Raw genomic sequence first — 21,591 nt, 5'->3', positions numbered from 1 at the left:
TCGTTCTATGCCTTGATGCCCCAATTGATCATGGACGCTTTTCAGAACCTGCTCAGTCAGGCATGTAGGTAACAGTATCTGGTGGCACTCCCCATTGTGAACATCTTCCACTACACGATACAGAAGTCCTTCTTTCTCCCTTATTTTCTTCCACTGTTTCAATAGGGACCGCACAGATTTGGACAACTCTTTTCTCTCCTGGTAAGTTGGCTTTTTTTTCTGCTCAGGAACTTCCTAAAGACACAGAGAGTCGGATCGGTCTCCTGAAACTGGCGGAGATCTGCCTTTGAGTATCCCGGCAAGGTAGGTGTATTCTCGCAACCAACACCGTCCTCATCTGCAATGGACGCTTGCATCTGCCAAACTCTACCACACTCAATCCCTGCGGCCACCAGATCAGGCCCTAAGGGTGTTCCGGTTCTAAGGGAATTGCAGATAGCGACACAGCCATCATACTCCATATCCTCACTTTCAGGCTCCACCTCATCCAATCCTGGTCTCCTAGAGAGTGCATCCGCCGCTGTGTTGCATCGCCCAGGACGGTACTTCACATCGAAATCGAAAACAGCAAGTTGAGCTGCCCAGCGCTGCTCAATGGCCACTAACTTGGCCGTTGTAAGGCGACAGAGGGGATTGTTGTCAGTGATGATGGTGAACCGGGATCCCAACAGGTAACTCCGGAATTTTTCTGTCACCGCCCACTTGAGAGCCAACAGCTCCAACTTCATACTGCTATAATTACGATCATTTCGTTCCGCCCCGCGTAGCCTCCTGCTCGCATATGCTATCACACTCCTTTTCCCTTTATGATGCTGATATAAAACGGCACCCAACCCAAGCTTGCTAGCGTCCGTCTCCAAAACAAACGGGAGGGTAAAATCAGCATATCCCAATGTGGGTGCACTACTCAACTTCTCTTTGAGCTGCACAAAGGCTGACTGACAAAGGGGAGACCAAGAGTCCTTAAACAATTTATCTGTCCTACCAGCACTATTCCCTCGGAGGCAGGCATTGACTACGTCATGCAGCGGACCAGCCACCTGGGAAAACCCCTCTATAAATCTTCGATAATAACTGCAGGAGCCCAGGAATGATCTGAGATCCTTAAGGGTACTAGGTGTTGGCCACTGCTTAACTGCACTTACTTTGTCAGGGTCCGTGCTGACTCCCTGAGCTGAAACTTGATGTCCAAGAAACCTGACCTCAGACTGCAGGAAATTACATTTCTCTACCTTGACCTTCAGCCCAGTATCTCTCAGCCTTTTGAACACCGTTTCCAGTCTTGCAAGATGATCGGAGAAAGTAGACGAGTACACTAGCAAGTCGTCTAGGTAAACAAGGGCAATGTGAAACACCAGGTCACTCATGATAGACTGCATGAGCGCTGAAACGCTATGGTGCATTGCAAAGCCCGAAAGGCATACGGTAATACTCATATAACCCGAACGGAGTTATAAATGCAGTCTTGTGGCGGTCTTTCTCATGTACGGCAACTTGATGATAGCCACTGGCAAGGTCTATTGTCGAAAAAATCTCTGCCCCTCCCAAGGCATCCATACTCTCATCTATGTGTGGTAATGGGAAAGCATCACGTCTGGTCTTAGAGTTTAATTTCCTATAGTCCACACAAAGTCTGAGACTCCCATCAGTCTTGCGCACCAGCACTATCGGTGAGGCATAAGAACTGGAACTCTCATGTATGACACCTTTTCTGAGCAACTTGGAAATATGTTCCCTGACTTCTTCAAACTGGTTCGGAGGTATGCGTCGGTACGGTTGGGTAACTGGAGCATCATCTACCAAAGGGATCTCATGCTTCACCCTGTCCGTGTACCCAAGGTCCTCCTCACAGACTGCAAATACATCAGCATATTTCTCCAAAAGTACACCCAGCTCTATCTGTTGCTCTGACGTACCTCCTATCCGTAATCTATCTAGCAGGTGTCTCATGTCACTGTCAGGCTCTTGTCTAACTTCTTGATCAACATTGACTACTTCTTGATCAGCAGACATGCGTTGAAACCTCACTTCACAGGGGTTACTCTCGACACATTGACAATGGCTAAGTACACCCACCGGAGTCTTAGGAGGCAATCAAACATCATCTGATGAAAAATTTACCACCTGGACTGGAAACACATGTCTATGAGGGGGCACTAAGGTCGGAACAGGGACCAACTCACCAGGCAAGGGTCTGTTTCCTGGCTCTAACAATGCCCAAGCATCACTGTCCGCTGGTCTCTTGTGGACTCTAACATAGACCGTGGCAACAGAGGCTGCGGGTATATATGCTTGGCGTTTGCCACTTACTCTGGCCATTGACACCTTTTCAATGAGCTCCACCTCCTGTACTCGCTGGAAAGCTTCCCCCCACACAGAGTCCAAATGACCTCCTAGAGTGTTATCAAACTCAGAAAGAACAAGCTGTCTGCACCTTTGAGCTATATTCATTCCTATTATGCCAGGTGGATTCGAGTCTGGCTCTTGAACACCCTCATCCCTGACTATTAGGAATCTACAGTTCGGTATGGTTAGTCCCATAACTTGGATGTCTAATTCCACATATCCAAGGTACGGTAACGGTAGCTTGTTGGCGGCAGTTATCTTGAGCCACTTAGCTGTACAATGAATGTCTTGATCATCCCCATGGAGATGCTCTCTAAAAAAACTCTTAGTCAGTGTGCTCACATTACTTCCTGTGTCCAATAAACAATGAGCAGGCTCACCACCAATGTAGATATCTACCTCTGGACATGTGCCTACTGCACGCTCAAGAAACCTTTCTTTAGTCAATGGGCTACTGTTTGAGCCTTCAGGCTTGCTTCGCATTGCTCGGCTCACTGCAATGGAGGGACCCCGTTTCCCGGTACTGAGGCAGCACTGGACGCCGTTTTTGAGCCATGTGGTGCACTGCAGTTTCGAGCTAAATGTCCTATTCCTTCACATCTTAGGCAGATTGGCCGACCATCGTCGGTATACCTTGGACTGAATTTGGGCTTTGTGTTCTTGTCTGGAACATTGGCTTTCTGCATGGTAAGTTCACGTACTGCACTGGTAAGCTCACCAATAGCTTTGCCTTGCTGAGCGATAACCTTAACCACTTCCTGCAGAGTTGCAGCTAGCTCCGTGGGCACTGTACCGCCCGAGTCAGGCTGCTCTGATATCTCTACCGGCCCTGCACCCACAATTTTTCTACTTCGAGCAACATTGGCATTGCGAGGTTTGTCTTCCACGCACCACATCATAGCCTCATCACGGACGTCAAACAACGTACTGTGTGGCCGCTCTCTCACAAACCTGCGCAGTTCCCGGCGAAGGGTAGAGTCTCGCACCCCTTCAATGAACTGGTCTCTGAGAGCTAGCTGTGGGTCAGACACAACATGAGAGGACTGTTGGAGAGCAGCATTTAAAAGCTGAGACAAAGCATGGGAAAAGTCGCGAAGATCTTCCCCATCTGATTGTCTGCGTGCATAAAATGCATGTAACAGCTGTGGTGTTGTGTGTTTTTCTCTAAAAGCTCCCCTTAAATAAGAAAACAGCTCCTGAGGTTGTTTTATCTCTCCCCCCATACACAGCTTCATCTCATCCAAGGCTGAATCTCTCAAATGAGAAAGAATAAAGTCTACTTGATCCTGACTGTTTAAACCCCGGACTCGAATGACTCGTTCAATTTCATCAATAAACTCATCTACCGCTTGGTTATCCTTACAACAATCACCACTGAAAGGAACAATTTGACGCTCTCGTGGAATGTATACATAAGATCTGGTATTAGCATTACTCATGTTGGCAAGAGCAGACAGTACTTGGTCATGTTTTTGCCCCAACTCCAAAATTTGTGACTGGAGCTGTGCCACCGGGTTACCTCTATCACCATAGTCTACAGCCTCTGCCCCGTCCACATTGTGGCTAGGTCCAGCTTGAGCGTCGAGCTCACTTGGGTCCTGGTCCATGTTCCGATGCAGTCTCTGGCTCAGAACACACCACTGTCACACAACAGTAAAAGTTTGCACACAAGTTCACTTGAAGTTATCCGCCTTGAGTGGTCCCCTTCACCCTCTACGACAGCGTGAGCACTCTGCTGCTTCAGAACACCAATGTCTTGCTCCCTCAACGTCTCTCCAGTCACGCCACGCCACTCGTTGTAGACACTCTGGACGATGGCTCTGAAATCCTCTTCACCACTACCGTTATATATTAGTATGCCACAAACCCAACTAAAAACCCCAAATGCTAGCAAAGGAGACCCCACTTCTGGTACCAAATAAGTGTTGCCGGGCTAACAGCTTGCTGTCAGAGGAATGAAAGGTCCAAAACACAGGCAAACTTAACTCAGGGTCTTTTATTTCCGACTGTGACCGTAGAGGCACAGCATTAAAAAAAAGTAGCTTTGGCTTTTCGGGGTTGAAAATGTTTTAGGAAACATAAAATCCAGGAATTTACAAAAGTACAAAACAAAACCTAAATGTGGCTTTTCTGTAACTATAACACCAAAAGACAACGGCAGTGGCCTTTACACTCTTTCTGTAAATACAAACAATACACAGTAATTCAACATGCACGTCAAAGTTACATAAAATTCACAATACTTGCATGAAATGTATAGAAAACTTCCATATCAAAGAAATAAACTCACTCGGTATTGACGAACACAATCTGGGTCTCACAGAGGGCCTATTCAGCACTATTTCTCCCCTCTGCATTCAACAAGAAATATATCACTTAACTGTTACATAACAAACAATTATACACATAATATCACTCATTACAGAACAGGTAAGTAATACAACAAACTTACGCTCTTCGATAGATCAATGAACAGTATTTTTGGACACAAAGAGAAACACTTCACATGGCTCACGATCAGTTGTCATCAATCGTCACATATTGCATCGTCATCACCTCAGTTTACTTCCCACTGATTCAATATCGAGCTAATACAAGTGGATATCTTTCACCCTTTTGGTTTTTTATCGAGTTATCACTTGTATATCTCAACACACGGATAAAGCAACATATACTCTGCTGATCGCGCTGCTCACACTCTGATACCCGCGCAGCTTCGACACTAACTCCCGCGATACTGACTTCCAGACGAGAGCTCAGCAACCAAAGTTTTAAAGGGCCAGCGTCATAATTTAACAGAATTGAATCAGTATCTGTATACATCATTCATGCATTACTAGTACTATATGACATCAGTCCCAATTACACATTTATATGTAAGATCTTTTCACTTCCCCTGGTTACACTCTCCCCTGCTGACAGTCAACGTCCTCGGTGACTACTAACTTTTGTTTATTCCTCAAGCCCCCCCTGGAGTCCCCCTGAAGTGTAAAGGACCATACCTGCCAACACCTGGGAAAGCAGATCAGGGCTCAAAGTCATTGAATTACAAGCCGACTTAGGTAATCTATTTAGATTACTGTGTACCCCAGCTGTTGATCTCTGTGTCTTACGCGGCTCAGGACATGGTATCTTTAACTGAGCTCTACTTTCTTTTTTCCTTCTAGGTGCGGGTACAGTACCTTTCTCTTTAATTAATGTGATGTCATGAGTCAATATAATTTCCCGTTCTGTCCCCTCCTCTTCCTCTTTGCATTGGTGATGCAGTGAGAGGTGAGGTTATTTTGGGCTCCTGATAATCATCTTTAATCCTAATTTTAATTGTTGCTTTTATGTCTATATTTTCACTCTATTTCATGTGTATAATATTATTTTACCTATTTGTGTGTTTATTTTTGTAATTTCATCCCGATTAATTGATATTTTTGCATCTGGGCCTAAATGTTAAATGAGAGCACATGTGACAAGTGTACATCACATTTGTTTTATAGCATTAACGAGGGCGACTTTCACTAAGAGGCTGATTTACATTTGTTTGTATATCAGGTATGTTCTCTGTTATGCATTTTATTGATTTCTCTCTCTTTGCATTGGTGATGCAGTGAGAGCATTAACGAGGGCGACTTTCACTAAGAGGCTGATTTACATTTGTTTGTATATCAGGAATTAAAGATTTGTGATTTGTGAGTTCTTCTCATACGCAACCCGAAAACACAACGCAGACGACAGACCAGTTACACTTGGTGCCGTGATCATTTCGGATCGTCAGATCAGCGCTTAGCCGATCGCTGTGGTTGCGTGACGGCTCGCACGCTTCGCCGACCTTCTTCCTCGCCGATCATCTTCCTCATCGCCATCGCTCGTGGCGGCTCCGTGCTTCAGCGCATAAGGAGGGCGCTGTGTGAGATGTAGGCCTACAGCTTGTGACATCGCGGATCGAACTATTGTATCTTAAAGGAACGGTAAAGAGTTATTGACTTTTTTTTTTCTTCTTTCTCTGGAGCGCTTTCGTTGGTGCATATTGAACGACAGAAACTGTGAAAAGCACCGCGGGATGCTTCAGTTTCCTTCATGCATCGTAGGCTATCCTTTATCTGTACAATATAATCAATGACTGTTGGTGCATTTAAACAAAGGAAAAGTATTTAACTGACTTTGAGAAAAATATATATTTTATTTGTATGACTTTTGAAATTGAACTGTTTGAGTCAATTGATTTAATATATTTCCCTGCATATCTGAACTTTTCAACAGTCAAGGTTTTGCTGTTTGTGGCATATAATTTGCTGTAATCTTTACATGTTTTATCCGTTTCATTTCTCAAATTGAAACATGTTTGAGGATCCTAGCAAAGACTATTTCAGTCCCGTGAAACAATCTAATGTCACTTTTCCACTGGGCAGAGGTCATTTCAAAATGTATCGTAATGAGGGGGTGTCTGAATTTACACGTTGTTCTGGGAGAGGGAGAGCGTTAGCTAATTTGGGACTTGACCATGTGCACACAGCCGATTCAGCGATTGGTTTTTCTGTAGGTCCAGCAGCTAGCTCCACCCCAATCATACGCCCTGATATTGAACGTGTTGTCACTCCTGAGTCGTTAGGGGGTATCATTTCAGATCTGGCTCAGAAAATAGGAGAGAATATTTCAGCCAGCCTTAACCTTGCGCGCCAGCCCAGCCCAGTACAGTCTAATCCACCGTGCCAGTCTCAGCACTCAAGTGACGACATTGATAAATCTAGCCTCAAGGTGATAGTACAGCAAGATGCACCACCTCCACCATTCTTCAGGGGAGATAAGAGTGATTCATTTACTGTGCATGAGTGGGAAGATATGATGTACAGTTATTTGAACAGAATGAAATGCCGAACGCAAACTGATGTCTCTGATCTCATCCTGAGCAGATTGGCTGGCAAAGCAAGAGATTTGGTTAAGGTGTCCCTGCGAAGCCGACCTGAACTGAGTGCAGGTGAGCTACCAAATGCAGTGTTTGACATACTGAAACGCAACTTCAGTGAGTTGTCTTATTCTAACATGCCTATGGCTGACTTCTATAACACTGTCCCTAGAGCAGATGAAAGTCCCATGGATTACTGGATACGGCTTAACAAGTCCATAGATGTTGCTAATGAGTGCTTGCGCAGACATAATAAGAGTGTTGAGGATCCCGCTGCTGAAGCAGTCATGATGTTTATTTCACATTGCCCGGACCCGAGTCTTGCTATGTCTTTTCAGTTTAAGCCAGCTGAGAAGTGGAGCGCCGCTGAGGTCCAGGAGCGCTTGGATAGTCATCAGAGGGATCTAAAGAGAGTCTCTTCGAGGAAGCAGCACACAATGTCCTTGTCAGCAAGCAACCAGTGTCTGACTCCTGTAAGTCCTCTTAATCCATATGCTGTTCCTTTCTCTCCAGATACCAGCCTTCAGCACATTGTTGGCATGATGGATAGAGTCCTGTCTTTGTGCACTGCCTCTTTAATTTCGCCCAGTCAGGTTCACCCAGGCAAAACTACAGATTTCAAAACCTACTTAAGCACTGCATGTAGGGTCTGTAGATCCAAGGAACACACAACGTATGAACATTGTAGACTTCAAAGGCTATGTCGTCACTGTTTCAGTCCTGGCCACTTTAAGAGAGACTGTCCTAAAGCAGCATGCCCTACATCTCCCTCCGATACTGCTCAGTTAAACTGAAGAGCCCATGCGATGAGAGGGGTAGCATGGGCAGTTTAAGTAAAACCTCCCTCACAGAAGATGTGCAAAATGTTTTCGCTAACAGCTGCAAACTATTGCCAGAAGACAAAACCGTGTTATATGTGGGGTCTCAGAGAGTTGATGGGGCAAGTGAGTTGTTTTATGCTTCTGTGACAGTCTGCGACCGTTGCACATTAAAGGGGTTATTGGATTCTGGTAGTATGGCCTGCACGCTTAGTGAAGAGGGTGAGTCCAAGCTGCAAGCTGATGGTCTTCTTCCGCATCCTCAAATGATTGCGAGTAATGTGGTCCTTGTTGGCTGTGGTGGCCTTACGATTCAGCCGAAGTGTTCATACTGACTTGGAGATTGAAGTCTATGGTTTTAAGTTTGTCGTTCCTACTCTTGTGGTGCCTGGACAAAGAGATGAGTTTATAATAGGAAGTAATGTGATCAAATGTGTTGTGCAGAAGATGAAATCGCATGACAAGTACTGGGAGCTTGTTTCCTGCAATAACAATAATCCTGAGTGTGAGCAATTCCTTGAACTTCTGAGCTGTATCTCCCGGTGGTCTGGGCCTCAACAGCCTGATAAACTTGGGACTGTGAAGCTCTGTCAGGCAATCACTCTGCTTCCCAAATGTGAGCATCTTGTTTGGGGCAAATTGCCAGCTAATGTGCCTGTTTCTCCAGGAAGTACTGTGATTGTTGAGCCAACCACTGCACGTTCAGCACCTAGAAACATCCTTGTTGGACGGGCAGTTACACCAATGTGGGGCAATCGATGGGTGCCAATGAAGATCCTTAACCCTAATCCAGCATCAGTGACGTTTCGCCGTAACACTAAACTGGCCGACGTTTCCTCTTGTCTAGCTATGGAGGATCTCACTGTCATTCAGGGCTTAAGTAGAACCCATTGTCACGTTTCTGAGTCAATGCATATTAAAACTGCTACATCCTCTGATCTTGCACGATTGCTGGGAGACTATGGTCTGAAAGATATTGACATTGATGGATGTGAGGTTTCTGAGGTCTGGAAGAGGAAATTGACGGATCTTCTTGTATCCTACCATGATGTTTTCTCAAAGGATAAGCTGGATTGTGGAGAGACAAAGGATTTTGTGCACAGGATCCATCTTTATGATGAGCATCCATTCCGTCTGCCCTACCGCCGCATCCCACCTGCCCACTATCAAAAATTGAGAGAAGTGTTGTCAGAGATGGAGGAGAAAAGCATAATCAGCAAGTCTGTCAGTGAGTATGCGTCACCCTTGGTGATGGTCTGGAAAAAAGACGGTAATCTGAGGGTCTGCACTGATTTTCGCTGGCTCAATGCTAAAACCATCAAAGACGCCCACCCTCTACCCCATCAAGCTGATTGTCTCGCAGCCTTGGGTGGTAATGCCCTTTTCAGCACCATGGACTTAACTTCAGGATTTTACAACATCCCACTGCATGTGTCTGACCGACGATACACTGCCTTCACAACACCAATGGGCTTGTATGAGTATAATCGTCTTCCTCAAGGTCTTTGCAATAGCCCTGCTTCTTTCATGCGCATGATGCTCAGCATTTTTGGAGACCTTAACTTTTCCACTCTGCTCTGTTATCTGGATGACTTGTTGGTCTTTGCACCTTCTGAAGAGGAGGCATTGAAGCGGTTGGAGATCGTGTTTTCTCGATTGAGAACCAGCAACTTGAAGATAGCACCTAAAAAATGTCACTTTCTGAGAAAATCCGTAAAGTTCCTGGGCCATGTGATAGATGGTACTGGTGTTTCAGTTGATGAGGAGAAAGTTAAAGTCATCTCTGCTTTTCAAAAGGAGGACTTAATGAAGGACAACAAAACCACACCTTCACAAAAAAAGATCAGATCGTTTCTTGGTATGGTCCTGTACTACCAATCCTTCATTCCAAGTTGCTCACGCATTGCCAGACCCTTATTCAACTTAACAGCTGGCCAGAAACGCTCAGTGAAAGCTGCTGGTAGTCACAAGAGAGCAGGCACTTTTCGGGAGTTGACATCCCAGAGATGTCAACTCCCGAAAAGAGCTGCCGAATGCTGTCCTGTTCTTCTCATACGCAACCCGAAAACACAACGCAGACGACAGACCAGTTACATGTACAAATATTCATAAGAGTGTATTTGATATTGAGAATTGATATTTTGGGTTGAATAAGTTTTGAATGAAAGCTTTGAGATTTATTGAAGATATACTGTATTTAATTTACATACTTTTTTTTAACTCATATTTGTGTACTTTCTGAAATCTGATATCTTTTTGTTTACATAAATACATTGTTATTTATTATTTGAGTGTTTCAGAGTGCGTTGAAGTTTATTTAAGATGGGTTTATACATTTTGAGTACTGATACCAGTGATATGGGGTTTCATTTAATATTATTTAATGTAACATTATTCAACAGGTATAAAATATTTTAAGTTTAAGGGAACTCATGGAAGGATAATAACCTAAAGTGTTAAAATATCAAATATAAAGAGACCAAACACTAACAAGGAGACATAATAACAAACAAATATATATAAGAAAGGGAAAAAACTTTACTGAAAAGAATGGCTAGGTTACTGTTGTAACCTCCGTTACCTAATGGAGGGAATGAGACGTTGAGTCAAGTGAAGCGACGCTAGTTGACTTGAAGGCCTCGGTTACCTCTGAACTTGAGAAAAGGCCAATGAGAATTTGGCAGACAGAATTTGCAAGTCCCTCCCCCGTACATACGGGTATAAAGGGAGGGAATCATGCCTCTATTCATTCTGGTTTTGCACTGAGGAGCCAAGAATAAGGTCATTATATATTACATCGGCCATTGCAGTGGCTCAGTTCAGCGCCGTGGACAGTGGGACACAACATCTCGTTCCCTCCATCAGGGAACGGAGGTTAAAACAGTAACCTAGACGTTCCCCGTCTGAGGCTCACTTCGACGTTATGAATAGTGTACGTGCGCTGCTGATGCAGGTTGCGTGCCAAAACAACAGGCTGCGTCAGACTGCACGTACCCTTCCCCAACGCCCCATAAAATCCTCATAAACTTTTTTGGTTCCCGGCATACCGAAGGGGGAAACAAAGTGACATGCCAAGCATGGGAGCCAGCCACACCTTTTCTCTCTCTATGTTTCTCACATAGAGTTAAAGCAGCTGGGGCTATCTTAATGCTATCACATGCATCGGGGAAGGCATTCTTTTCTATTCATTCAGGGGGAAAAGACCCCGTGGAGACCACCACCTGTCCAGGCTGGGGGGAGGTAAAGAGTGGCAAAATACATCACATGGTTTTTCAGGCCACATGTGGAAAAGGCACGGTGATAGATCCTACCTGCTGAAAGGGAGGAGTTGCTACAAACACGGCGACTGGGGGCAGCGGGAACTGCGCAAGGGAGACGCGAGACCATACCACGGAAAATACACACAGGGGGATTAATCCACAAGGACCATTCCTGTGGAGCACCTATTCAAGTACAGAGTAATTTTAGTACCCGTATTGGATCTGGTCGGGGAATTCCTCCACTGAATTCATGGACCAGAGTGCTAGGGAAGAAGAACATCCATGGAGCGCGAATCTAGTGGACTCTCCTGCGGGAAAAGAGTGCACGTGATATCCTCAGTGGAGGGAAAAGGAGCTATGTGCAAGCGGAACACCCGGTCAGACGTTCTGCATTCCCGAGTTCTGCGTGCTCGGACCTGAGAGAACACGGGTCGAGACAGACTCAACCCTGAGATTGTAAAATCTCGTAAAGGTATTGGGTGTTGCACAACCCGCTGCTCTGCATATGTCTGCTAGGAAGGTGCCTTTGGCCAATGCCCATGAGGATGCAACACTTTGAGTGTGCTCGGACCCGCAAGGGGCGGGCATGGCCTGGTGTGATAGGCCAATGCTATGGTGTCAACTATCCAGCGGGAAAGCCTCTTTTTGGAGACAGCGTTCCCTTTCTACTGTCCACCAAAGCAGACAAAGAGCTGCTCAGAACATCTAAAGCTCTGCGTGCGGTCCACATAAGTACGCAGGGTGCACAATGGACACAGCAACGAAGGGGCTGGGTCTGCCTCTTCCTGAGGGAGCTCTTGCAGGTTCACTACCTGGTCCCTGAAGGGAGTCGTAGGAAACTTGGGCACGTGCCGAACTCCAGGCAAGTGTCGCTGACAGAGAACGCTTGCATGTCCCGACCCTCTTGATGGAAGCAAGCGATCAGGAGGACCGTCTTCAGGGAGAGGGCCTTGAGCTCAACTGATTCTAGCGGCTCGAAGGGGGGATCTCTGAATGCCCGAAAGGACCACTGAGAGATCCCAGGAGGGGAACAGTCTTGACCAGGGAGGGTTCAACCGCCGGGCACCTCTAAGGAACCTGATAATCAAGTCGTGCTTACCCTAAGACTTGCAGTGTACTGCGTCATGGTGGGCTGCGATAGCGGCAACATATACCTTCAAGGTGGAGGGGGACAGCCTCCCCTCCAACCTCTCCTTCAGTAATGAGAGCACTGACCCGACTGCGCACCTCTGTGAACAAGCGCCACTTCAGGGAGTAAAGTTGCCTGGTAGAGGGAGCTCTGGCTTGGTTGATAGTGTCTACGACGGCAGGTGGTAGGTCACTTAGATTTTCTGCATCCCATCCAGATGTGGAAGTTTCAGAGGTTCTGCTTTGTCCGCGTCCCTCATCTCGACCAGGTTCAGCCACAGATGTCATATCTGAACAACGAGGGTGGCCATTTCCTCCCCGAGTGTCCGCGCTGTGACCTTTGTGGCCCTGAGGGCAAGGTTGGACGCTGAGCGCAGTTCCTGCAACACGTCGTGGTCAGGAATACTCAAGTGCAGATCTTTAAGTGCCTTGGCCTGGTAGACTTGCAAGAGGGCCATGGCATGCAAGGCAGAAGCGGCCTGTTTGGCGGTACTGTAGGCTTTGGAGGTCAGTGACGACGTCCTCCTACAGGCCTTGGAGGGGAGCACCGGGCTGATATGCGCCGTAGATCCAACAGCATACGCTCTTTTAGAGATGAAGTGAACATTCTTGTGAATACAGCTCGCTGATCACACAACCGGTCGGCTTCGAAGAAAAATTCTGAATGGACAGACGCATTTCCCCTCCCTTTATACTCGTATGCCCGGGGGCGGAACATGCAAATTCTGTCTGCCAATTCTCATGATGAGAATGGCTCTCAATAGAGACCCCTAGTGTCGCTTCTTCGACACAATGTCGAAGTAAGGGATAGACGGGGAGTAAGTGGTATCGCCCATCCCTAACCTTGACCGAGGTGGTATTAAAAATGTATCAGGTACTATTCACAGTGGAAAACCCCAAAAAAGTGAGCTGAGTCGAATTGTACCGTGCAGTGGAAAAGCCCCATAAGTTTGGACACACACTCTTTCACACCTTTGGGATGTGGTGGAATGGGAAATTCTGTGACCATCCATGTGCAGCTGAAAAATCTGTAAAAAATGTTTGATGCAATCATGTCAACATGGACTAGAATCTCAAAGGAATGTTTCCAGCATCTTGTGGAATCCATGCCATGAAGAATAAAGGCTGTTTTTAGAGCAAAGGGAAGCCCTAGCCGGTATAATATAGTGTTTCAAAGAAAGTGCTCAGTGAGTGTGCACTTGTTTTACTACACTGTGTAATCTTATTATTAACTAATGCTACATTCATTTGACAAATTAAAGATGCGTTCCATTTTTAACACGGATGCAGGTGGAATTTTTCTCCTCTGCGGTACACAGATTATTTGCATTGATTTCAAAGCACCGCTTAAAAGAACAAACACCCTTAGGGAATCCACCTGCAGGGGATTTCCCGCTAGAGCAGTCACCAAGACGAAACCTTGCGACACGCCTTTGACCTGATTAGTGCCAAGCCTGTGAGACATGTCTACGTCTTGCAGTTCCTAAAGTATGTAGTTCCTAAAGTATGTTCTGTGCACAAATTAAGTGAGTGTGGGAGAGCTTGATGTGACTGGCCTAACAACAGGTCCATCCTAGGCACACAATTCTTTGAACAAAGTCAAGTCAAGTCAATTTTATTTGTATAGCACCTTTCACAACACACATCATTTCAAAGCAGCTTTACAGAATATCAGCATTAACAGACGAAAAAACTTTAATGTCTATAAAGTCGATTAATCATCATTGTGTAATTTAGATAAAATACGATTTTTAATAGTGTTTAAAAATAATTAAATGATAATTGTATTAACTCTTTCCCCGCCAAACACGGAATTTTCCGTGTTTTATGAAAAAACGCTTCCCCGCCAAACACGGAATTTTCCGGGTTTCCGTGTTTTAGGTGTTATACGGTAAGGAAGACCCCTGCGCATGTTTTGAAAGAGTACGCAACTCTTTGATCAAAGAAACAGACTGCGATCGTCTCAAACATGAAGAAGTGGAGTATGAGAAGCTCAAAATATCAGACATAAACATGCCTTTTTATCAGCTTTTTGTCTGAAATGTTGTTTTTTGACAAAACCGACCTCTGTTCAAGTCGCAATAAAAAAAGAACAAATGAAGATAAAATAAAATCGGTTTTTGCCTAAAAGCAGATGCTCAGATCTTCATTGTGATATATAGCATCTTCATATAGTCATGGAAGAAAATATTCTGCGGGCCATTAAAATTTAGCGAAAATCGTCAAAAACCCTGGCGGTGGCTGGCAACTTTTTTTTAAAAACGCTGGCGGGGAAAGAGTTAATAACCCCAGTGAGCAAGCTGTAGGCGACTGTGGCAAGGAACACAAAACTCCACAAGATGTTGATTAAGGGAGAAAAATAACCTTGGGAGAAACCAGACTCACTGTGGGGGCCAGTTCCCCTCTGGCTAACATTATGAATGTAATGTAATTATTAATTATGTATAGGTAAAATCATGGTTTAAAATGATTAAACTAAGTGTTAAGGGTCAGTGATTAAACATCGATTGTGTTTGAACTGTAAGATTAATGACCAAAGTCTTTGAAGTCCATCTTGATTAATTGCAGAAGTTCACATAGATGCAATTGTCCTTGTTAATTGGCTGATGAAGGCTTTTGTTGGCAATAGTTAGTCTATGCATTCCATTTCAAGATTGTAGTCCATAAATAGACTGAGGTGATGTAGGTTGGAGTTGGCATCATTTCATCCTCTGAAGTCCGTCATAATAGATTGAAGTGATGTTTGGCACCGGCTGCATTTAGTCATCATCATTCTGTGACATGTAGCAGTGGAGTCCAACATGAAGCAGGAATGATGCTGGATCCAGCCGGTTCTGGTGACCTCAGGATAGGAGTCCCGTGGTTGAGACAGGGAAACAAATAAAAAGATGTAAGCGTAGATGCCATTTAATTTATTGCAGAGTTAGAGATCATGCTCAATGTTTCTGGTTTCTGGTTCCGGCAGACCCAACTAAAGCAGCCTAATTGCGGGTTGAAGGATAAATGAGGTGTATGCCTGGCTAAATAGATGAGTCTTTAGTCTAGACTTAAACTGAGAGAGTGTGTCTGCATCTCGAACAGTGTTTGGGAGACTATTCCATAGTTTAGGAGCCAAATATGAAAAGGATCTTCCTCCTTTAGTGGATTTTGATATTCTAGGAACTATTAATAGGCCAGAATTTTGCGATCTTAATGAACGTGTTGGAATATAGCGTGGTAGAAGATCACTTAAGTACTGCGGAGCTAGACCATTCAAAGCTTTGTACGTAGTTAACAGAATTTTAAAATCAATATGGAATTTAACAAGTAGCCAATGTAACGATGATAAAATGGGGCTAATATGATCATATTTCTTGGTTCTCGTCAGCACTCTGGCTGCTGCATTTTGAACCAATTGAAGTTTATTTATTGATCTTGCTGGACATCCTCCCAGTAATGCATTACAATAATCTAGTCTTGAGGTCATGAACGCATGAATTCGTTTTTCGGCATCAGCAACCGAGAGCATATGCCTTAATTTAGCAATATTTCTTAGGTGGAAGAATGCTGTTCTACAAACATTTGTAATTTGATTTTCAAAGGACAGATTGGTCCTTGACATTTGGAAATGGTTAACCCAAAGTGGGTCCTCACAATATACCAGAACAGTTTTGAGTGCGGGTGCTCCCAGATATGCGCAGGCTGGTGGAGCGTGGGCATAGCAGCCCATATCAGCCCTCTTTATATCAGATATTACACTTATTACGTGGCGTCTCCTGGCAGCATTTTATAAAACAAGGTATAATTGTACCGATCCAGCAAATAAAGTAATTCAGCTGCTCCATCGTGACAAGGCGGGCTCCCTCAAGAAAACGTGATGGTTAGATCAGATCAGTTAGATACTGGATGGAAACGGGCAAGGATTTCTATTTTCTTTATTCGCATTTTGTCTAATTTTTACAAAATGCAAACTGTTCCAATGAAAACCCTTGAAGCTATTTTTAAGTGAGAGGCTGTCACAAACCATCTTTATTTAATAAAATAAATTTATTTTCATACGCACAGTCAATACATCCGTGATATATGCTCGTCCAATACAGGCAGCCATTTCTATCGACATTAGGATACGCTTGTCATTTAAAGTCACATAAACAGCAACTTCAACAGTTTTTTTTAAGCACACAAAACATTTGTTTAATAAAACAAACAGCCAAATTGTCACAAAACATTACAATAACAAGTTGAAACTCATATACAAACATGTCAACATATCTATAAACAAGATGTCTGTTTACACTGAGTGACACCATGTGTTTGTCACACAAACACGCACACACAAAAACACAAACAACAAACACACACACTTAAACACTCACACACACTAATTAATGTCCCTTATATCTTCTCATAACAGGGTGGACATATACTTGACCACATATGACACACCACAAAAGAAAGGAAAATATAAATAAAATAAAAGAGTTACACACTTCAAACAACTGTGTGTGTGTGTGTGTGATATAATTTCATAAGATATATCTTCAATTAAAGGTCATAGTATCATGACAAAACAGAGTGGACAATAAATCAAGGGACACTGTGAGAATGTAACTCTAAACTCTTAATTGCATGGGGAAAAAGAGGAATCCAATCATTTAGCACTTATTTTTGTCAAAGATGTTCTGGGTGACATGTGGAAACACAATTTACGATGCTGTAATGCAAAGCATATTATATTTGAGCTGAGAATTACATACATTTAAAACTATAAACATTTTTACTAAGCCTATCAAAATTGTAATCAGTTTAAAATGGAAGTCTATCTAACAATTATCTATACTGAAATGGGAGTGGAAAGGTTAAATAAGGAAGGATTGATCATTTCTTTGTTGAAAGTGCAACAGGATCTCCGGTATACTGCATATTTATTTAATGAAAGGTATACATGTAAATATTAAAATGATGAAATCTCTTATCAGGATATGTAAATCTTAAATATACAGTCAGGTCCATAAATATTGGGACATCGACACAATTCTAATCTTTTTGGCTCTATACACCACCACAATGGATTTGAAATGAAACGAACAAGATGTGCTTTAACTGCAGACTTTCAGCTTTAATTTGAGGGTATTTACATCCAAATCAGGTGAACGGTGTAGGAATTACAACAGTTTGTATATGTGCCTCCCACTTTTTAAGGGACCAAAAGTAAATGGGACAATTGGCTGCTCAGCTGTTCCATGGCCAGGTGTGTGTTATTCCCTCATTATCCCATTTACAAGGAGCAGAGAAAAGGTCCAGAGTTCATTTCAAGTGTGCTATTTGCATTTGGAATCTGTTGCGGTCAACTCTCAATATGAGATCCAAAGAGCTGTCACTATCAGTGAAGCAAGCCATCATTAGGCTGAAAAATCAAAACAAACCCATCAGAGAGATAGCAAAAACATTAGGTTTGGCCAAATCAACTGTTTGGAACATTCTTAAAAAGAAAGAACACAACAGTTGGCCAGATCAAGAACACTCTCCAGGAGGTAGGTGTATGTGTGTCAAAGTCAACAATCAAGAGAAGACTTCCCCAGAGTGAATACAGAGGGTTCACCACAAGATGTAAACCATTGGTGAGCCTCAAAAACAGGAAGGCCAGATTAGAGTTTGCCAAACAACATCTAAAAAAGCCTTCACAGTTCTGGAACAACATCCTATGGACAGATGAGACAATGATCAACTTGTACCAGAGTGATGGGAAGAGAAGAGTATGGAGAAGGAAAGGAACTGCTCATGATCCAAAGCATACACCTCATCAGTGAAGCATGGTGGTGGTAGTGTCATGGCGTGGGCATGTATGGCTGCCAATGGAACTGGTTCTCTTGTATTTATTGATGATGTGACTGCTGACAAAAGCAGCAGGATGAATTCTGAAGTGTTTCGGGCAATATTAATCTGCTCATATTCAGCCAAATGCTTCAGAACTCATTGGACGGCACTTCACAGTACAGATGGACAATGACCCAAAGCATACTGTGAAAGCAACCAAAGAGTTTTTTAAGGGAAAGAAGTGGAATGTTATGCAATGGCCAAGTCAATCACCTGACCTGAATCCGATTGAGCATGCATTTCACTTGCTGAAGACAAAACTGAAGGGAAAATGCCCCAAGAACAAGCAGGAACTGAAGACAGTTGCAGTAGAGGCCTGGCAGAGCATCACCAGGGATGAAACCCAGCGTCTGGTGATGTCTATGTGTTCCAGACTTCAGGCTGTAATTGACTGCAAAGGATTTGCAATCCTTGCAAATGTTTCCTTTGCGTTCACCATTTTCAGTGAAAATCTTTCCAAGGGTGTGGCCTAATATCATTATTATGAACAAGTACAATCTGATTACCACAATTAATTCATGCATAAATGTCAAATGTTTTCAGGTGGTGATACAACCCACCCACAACAGCACTCTTTGTACTTGACTTGAATTTACAAAAGTTTGACTGAAAGATTTAGACACATTAATCCAGGCACTTAATCCAGGTTGCTCCGGGGGGGATTGTCCCTGTAATAAGTGCACTGTAAGTCGCTTTGGATAAAAGTGTCTGCCAAATGCATAAATGCAAATGCAAAAATATCACAAGACGTTTTTACAGATGCGTTTCCTGTGAATCTCCAAAGCTCCATGATAATAGTGCAAATAAAGGTGTTTTATTGTTTTACTTGATAACATCTCATATTCATGTTATTGACAGGACACATAAAGGTGAATGGTACTCAAATACATAGATCTTATCCCAGACAATCAAATACAATTTCATCCCATGATGTTTGTTCACTCCGTGTCATTTCAATTATAAAAGTGGGGTTCTTCATGAAGCGTCACACAATCGACACTGAAGCTAAAGGCAACTATCTGAAAAACCTGGTAAGTTTTGAATGCAGCACTTTACTCAAAATTTACTCAAGTAACTTTAACATTATCTTTAACATTCACTGTGTGTGCAGTATACAGTATGAGTGCAGACATATTACCTTTGCTGCTTATTCATTTCCAGGTTTATCATGGCAATGCTGAGAAATCTTCTGCTTCTTTTCTGTTTATTCTCCCTACAGAGTGCAGCAGGTAACATTTATGTTCCATTGCAAAAACTCATTGTCATTCAAGATGGAATGAACAATCACAAATTTGAGTTGTTTAGTAATGGATATGGATAACTGTAATAACTTACAATATTAATCAATAAAATGTTGTTGGCTGTGAATATTGTAAGACACTAAAGTTTTTGTACTGTGCAGCTAAAAGGTGCCCATTTGGATGGAAACCTTTTGGAGTACAATGCTACAAATACTTCCCTCAGCAGGTTAACTGGCCAACAGCAGAGGTAATGTTAAAATTTACTGAGTGTGGGGGGTGGAGTGTTCATTGTTCATAACCAAAAGTTGTTGGGGGGGGTTGTTCATGCCCAAAAGGGTTTTCAAGCGGGTGGGGTCACACTAGATTGTGCAGCCTTAAAGCCCTGGGCATCACCGGGCATTCAAGGACCCCCTGGTAGTCAAGGGCCCCTGGGAACTGGCCCCATTGGCCTGGTCGGTAATTCGTCCCTGCATAGGAGCACTACAGGATGACGTGGTTGCTTCAGAAATTGTGCTTTCATCTCACTGTTGCTTTTGATGATGCCATCAGTTAGGTTTAGGTTTAAGGAAGGGTGGTAGGAATTAACATCATCTGTTAGGGAGACAATTTAATTGTGGCCATTTCACCTCGAAACTGCCGTGAAACGTGTAACGAACACTTAATGTCTTTTTGCACAAATGTTCCCACAGTTAAGTAATTTTCATGAGATCAGGCTAGAAAATAAATAATGCAGGAAACTAATAATGAGGAAAATATTTACAGACCCTAAAAAAAATTAAATAAATGTTAATCAGGAATACATCAAAAATACTAATACGCAAAGTCACTAATACTTTTGTGTATCTTTCAGAAAAACTGTCAAACCATTGATGGAAATCTGGCATCTGTGCAGAGCAAACTGGACAATGATTTTCTACTGAGTCTAGTTCCTGTATCCTCACGTGCTTGGATTGGCGGTCATGATGGTGAAGTAGTAAGTCATTCTACTTTTAAAATGAGGACAAAAAAGCAGTGACATTGTAAAGTGACTATGCTATAAACATGAGGCTTAGCAATAATGCAGAGAATATAGTACAGCAGTACAGTCTTTGAAATCACTTTTTTACTCATTAGGATGGTCAATGGATGTGGACTGATGGGTCTGTATTTGAATTCACCAACTGGGGCCCCAATGAACCGAACAATAACAACAATGTTCCTGAGAACTGCTTGGAGATCAGCCGGGACGGTAAGAAAGCAATCTGGTTTCTTGAATCCATGCAATATTTATTTATAGTCCTGGTGTGGTAGTTTCACATTCAATTGTAATATAAATAAAAACGTTTTGTACTGTGACATATAAATTGGCATGCCCTATTTTAAAAAGTGTATTTAATGTCCATTCAGGTCAACGCCGTTGGAATGATGAGCAGTGTTCAGCTTTAATGGGCTTTCTTTGTGTTCAAAGTCTTTAAGATCATTTGTTACTTCATACATTTCAATATTATGACTGTATCTGCAAAAATAAGAATAATAAGAATAATTCTGTAACTTTACTTTGAGACTGTATATCTTTCAGTATATAAAAAAATAATCTCTGAAAGACTCTTAAATCATTAAAAGCATTGAAAAACAAATCTTGTGCCGTGTGGAGTTTAACTCAAAGTTACATAAAATATGTAAATATACTGTATATGATTTTTATTAAAAATGAACAGATTTAAAAAAAAAAAACTGTTTTTATATGAAGGTCTTGTTAAAACTGAATTATGATCTTTTTACCAGGCCGTCATCATTTCTTTTTTGGTACTTTTCAATTACTTTTATGTACAGATTTGACTGATTTAGTCTTGTTTTACCCAGACTGTCAGTATTATACTATGAAAATTCATTATAAAAAAATAAAAATTATTGGTTTATAGTGTTTAAAACATTTAAACAAATAGCGAAATAAACAAACCATTTCTCTCTCTCTCTCTCTCTCTCTATATATATATATATTTATTATAATTTTTTTTTTTTCAAAAGTTATGACTTTTGGTCAATTCCACCACACCAAACAAATT

At 42.7% G+C, this 21,591-nt stretch overlaps 1 protein-coding gene across 2 annotated transcripts in view; it reads left to right on the top strand.

Annotated features, from left to right (window-relative positions):
* The window catches only part of LOC127641330 (ladderlectin-like), a 31,439-nt gene extending 10,277 nt beyond the window's left edge, over positions 1 to 21,162 (top strand). Inside the window, exons 1-6 of one of the 2 annotated variants that reach the window (XM_052124288.1) lie at positions 19,239 to 19,336; positions 19,467 to 19,534; positions 19,708 to 19,793; positions 20,397 to 20,519; positions 20,660 to 20,774; positions 20,933 to 21,162. In XM_052124288.1, the coding sequence (XP_051980248.1) occupies positions 19,474 to 19,534; positions 19,708 to 19,793; positions 20,397 to 20,519; positions 20,660 to 20,774; positions 20,933 to 21,000 (453 nt within the window). In that variant the 5' untranslated portion in view covers positions 19,239 to 19,336; positions 19,467 to 19,473 and the 3' untranslated portion in view covers positions 21,001 to 21,162. Of the gene's footprint in view, positions 1 to 19,238; positions 19,337 to 19,466; positions 19,535 to 19,707; positions 19,794 to 20,396; positions 20,520 to 20,659; positions 20,775 to 20,932 lie in introns of those variants that run through there. The other variant, XM_052124289.1, reaches the window with a different exon arrangement.
* The last annotated feature ends 429 nt before the right edge of the window (positions 21,163 to 21,591 follow it).

The sequence above is a fragment of the Xyrauchen texanus genome, chromosome 50, assembly GCF_025860055.1.
Source record: "Xyrauchen texanus isolate HMW12.3.18 chromosome 50, RBS_HiC_50CHRs, whole genome shotgun sequence".
In the NCBI taxonomy this organism is placed as follows: Eukaryota; Metazoa; Chordata; class Actinopteri; order Cypriniformes; family Catostomidae; genus Xyrauchen; species Xyrauchen texanus.
This window is presented reverse-complemented; position numbering and strand designations above follow the sequence as displayed.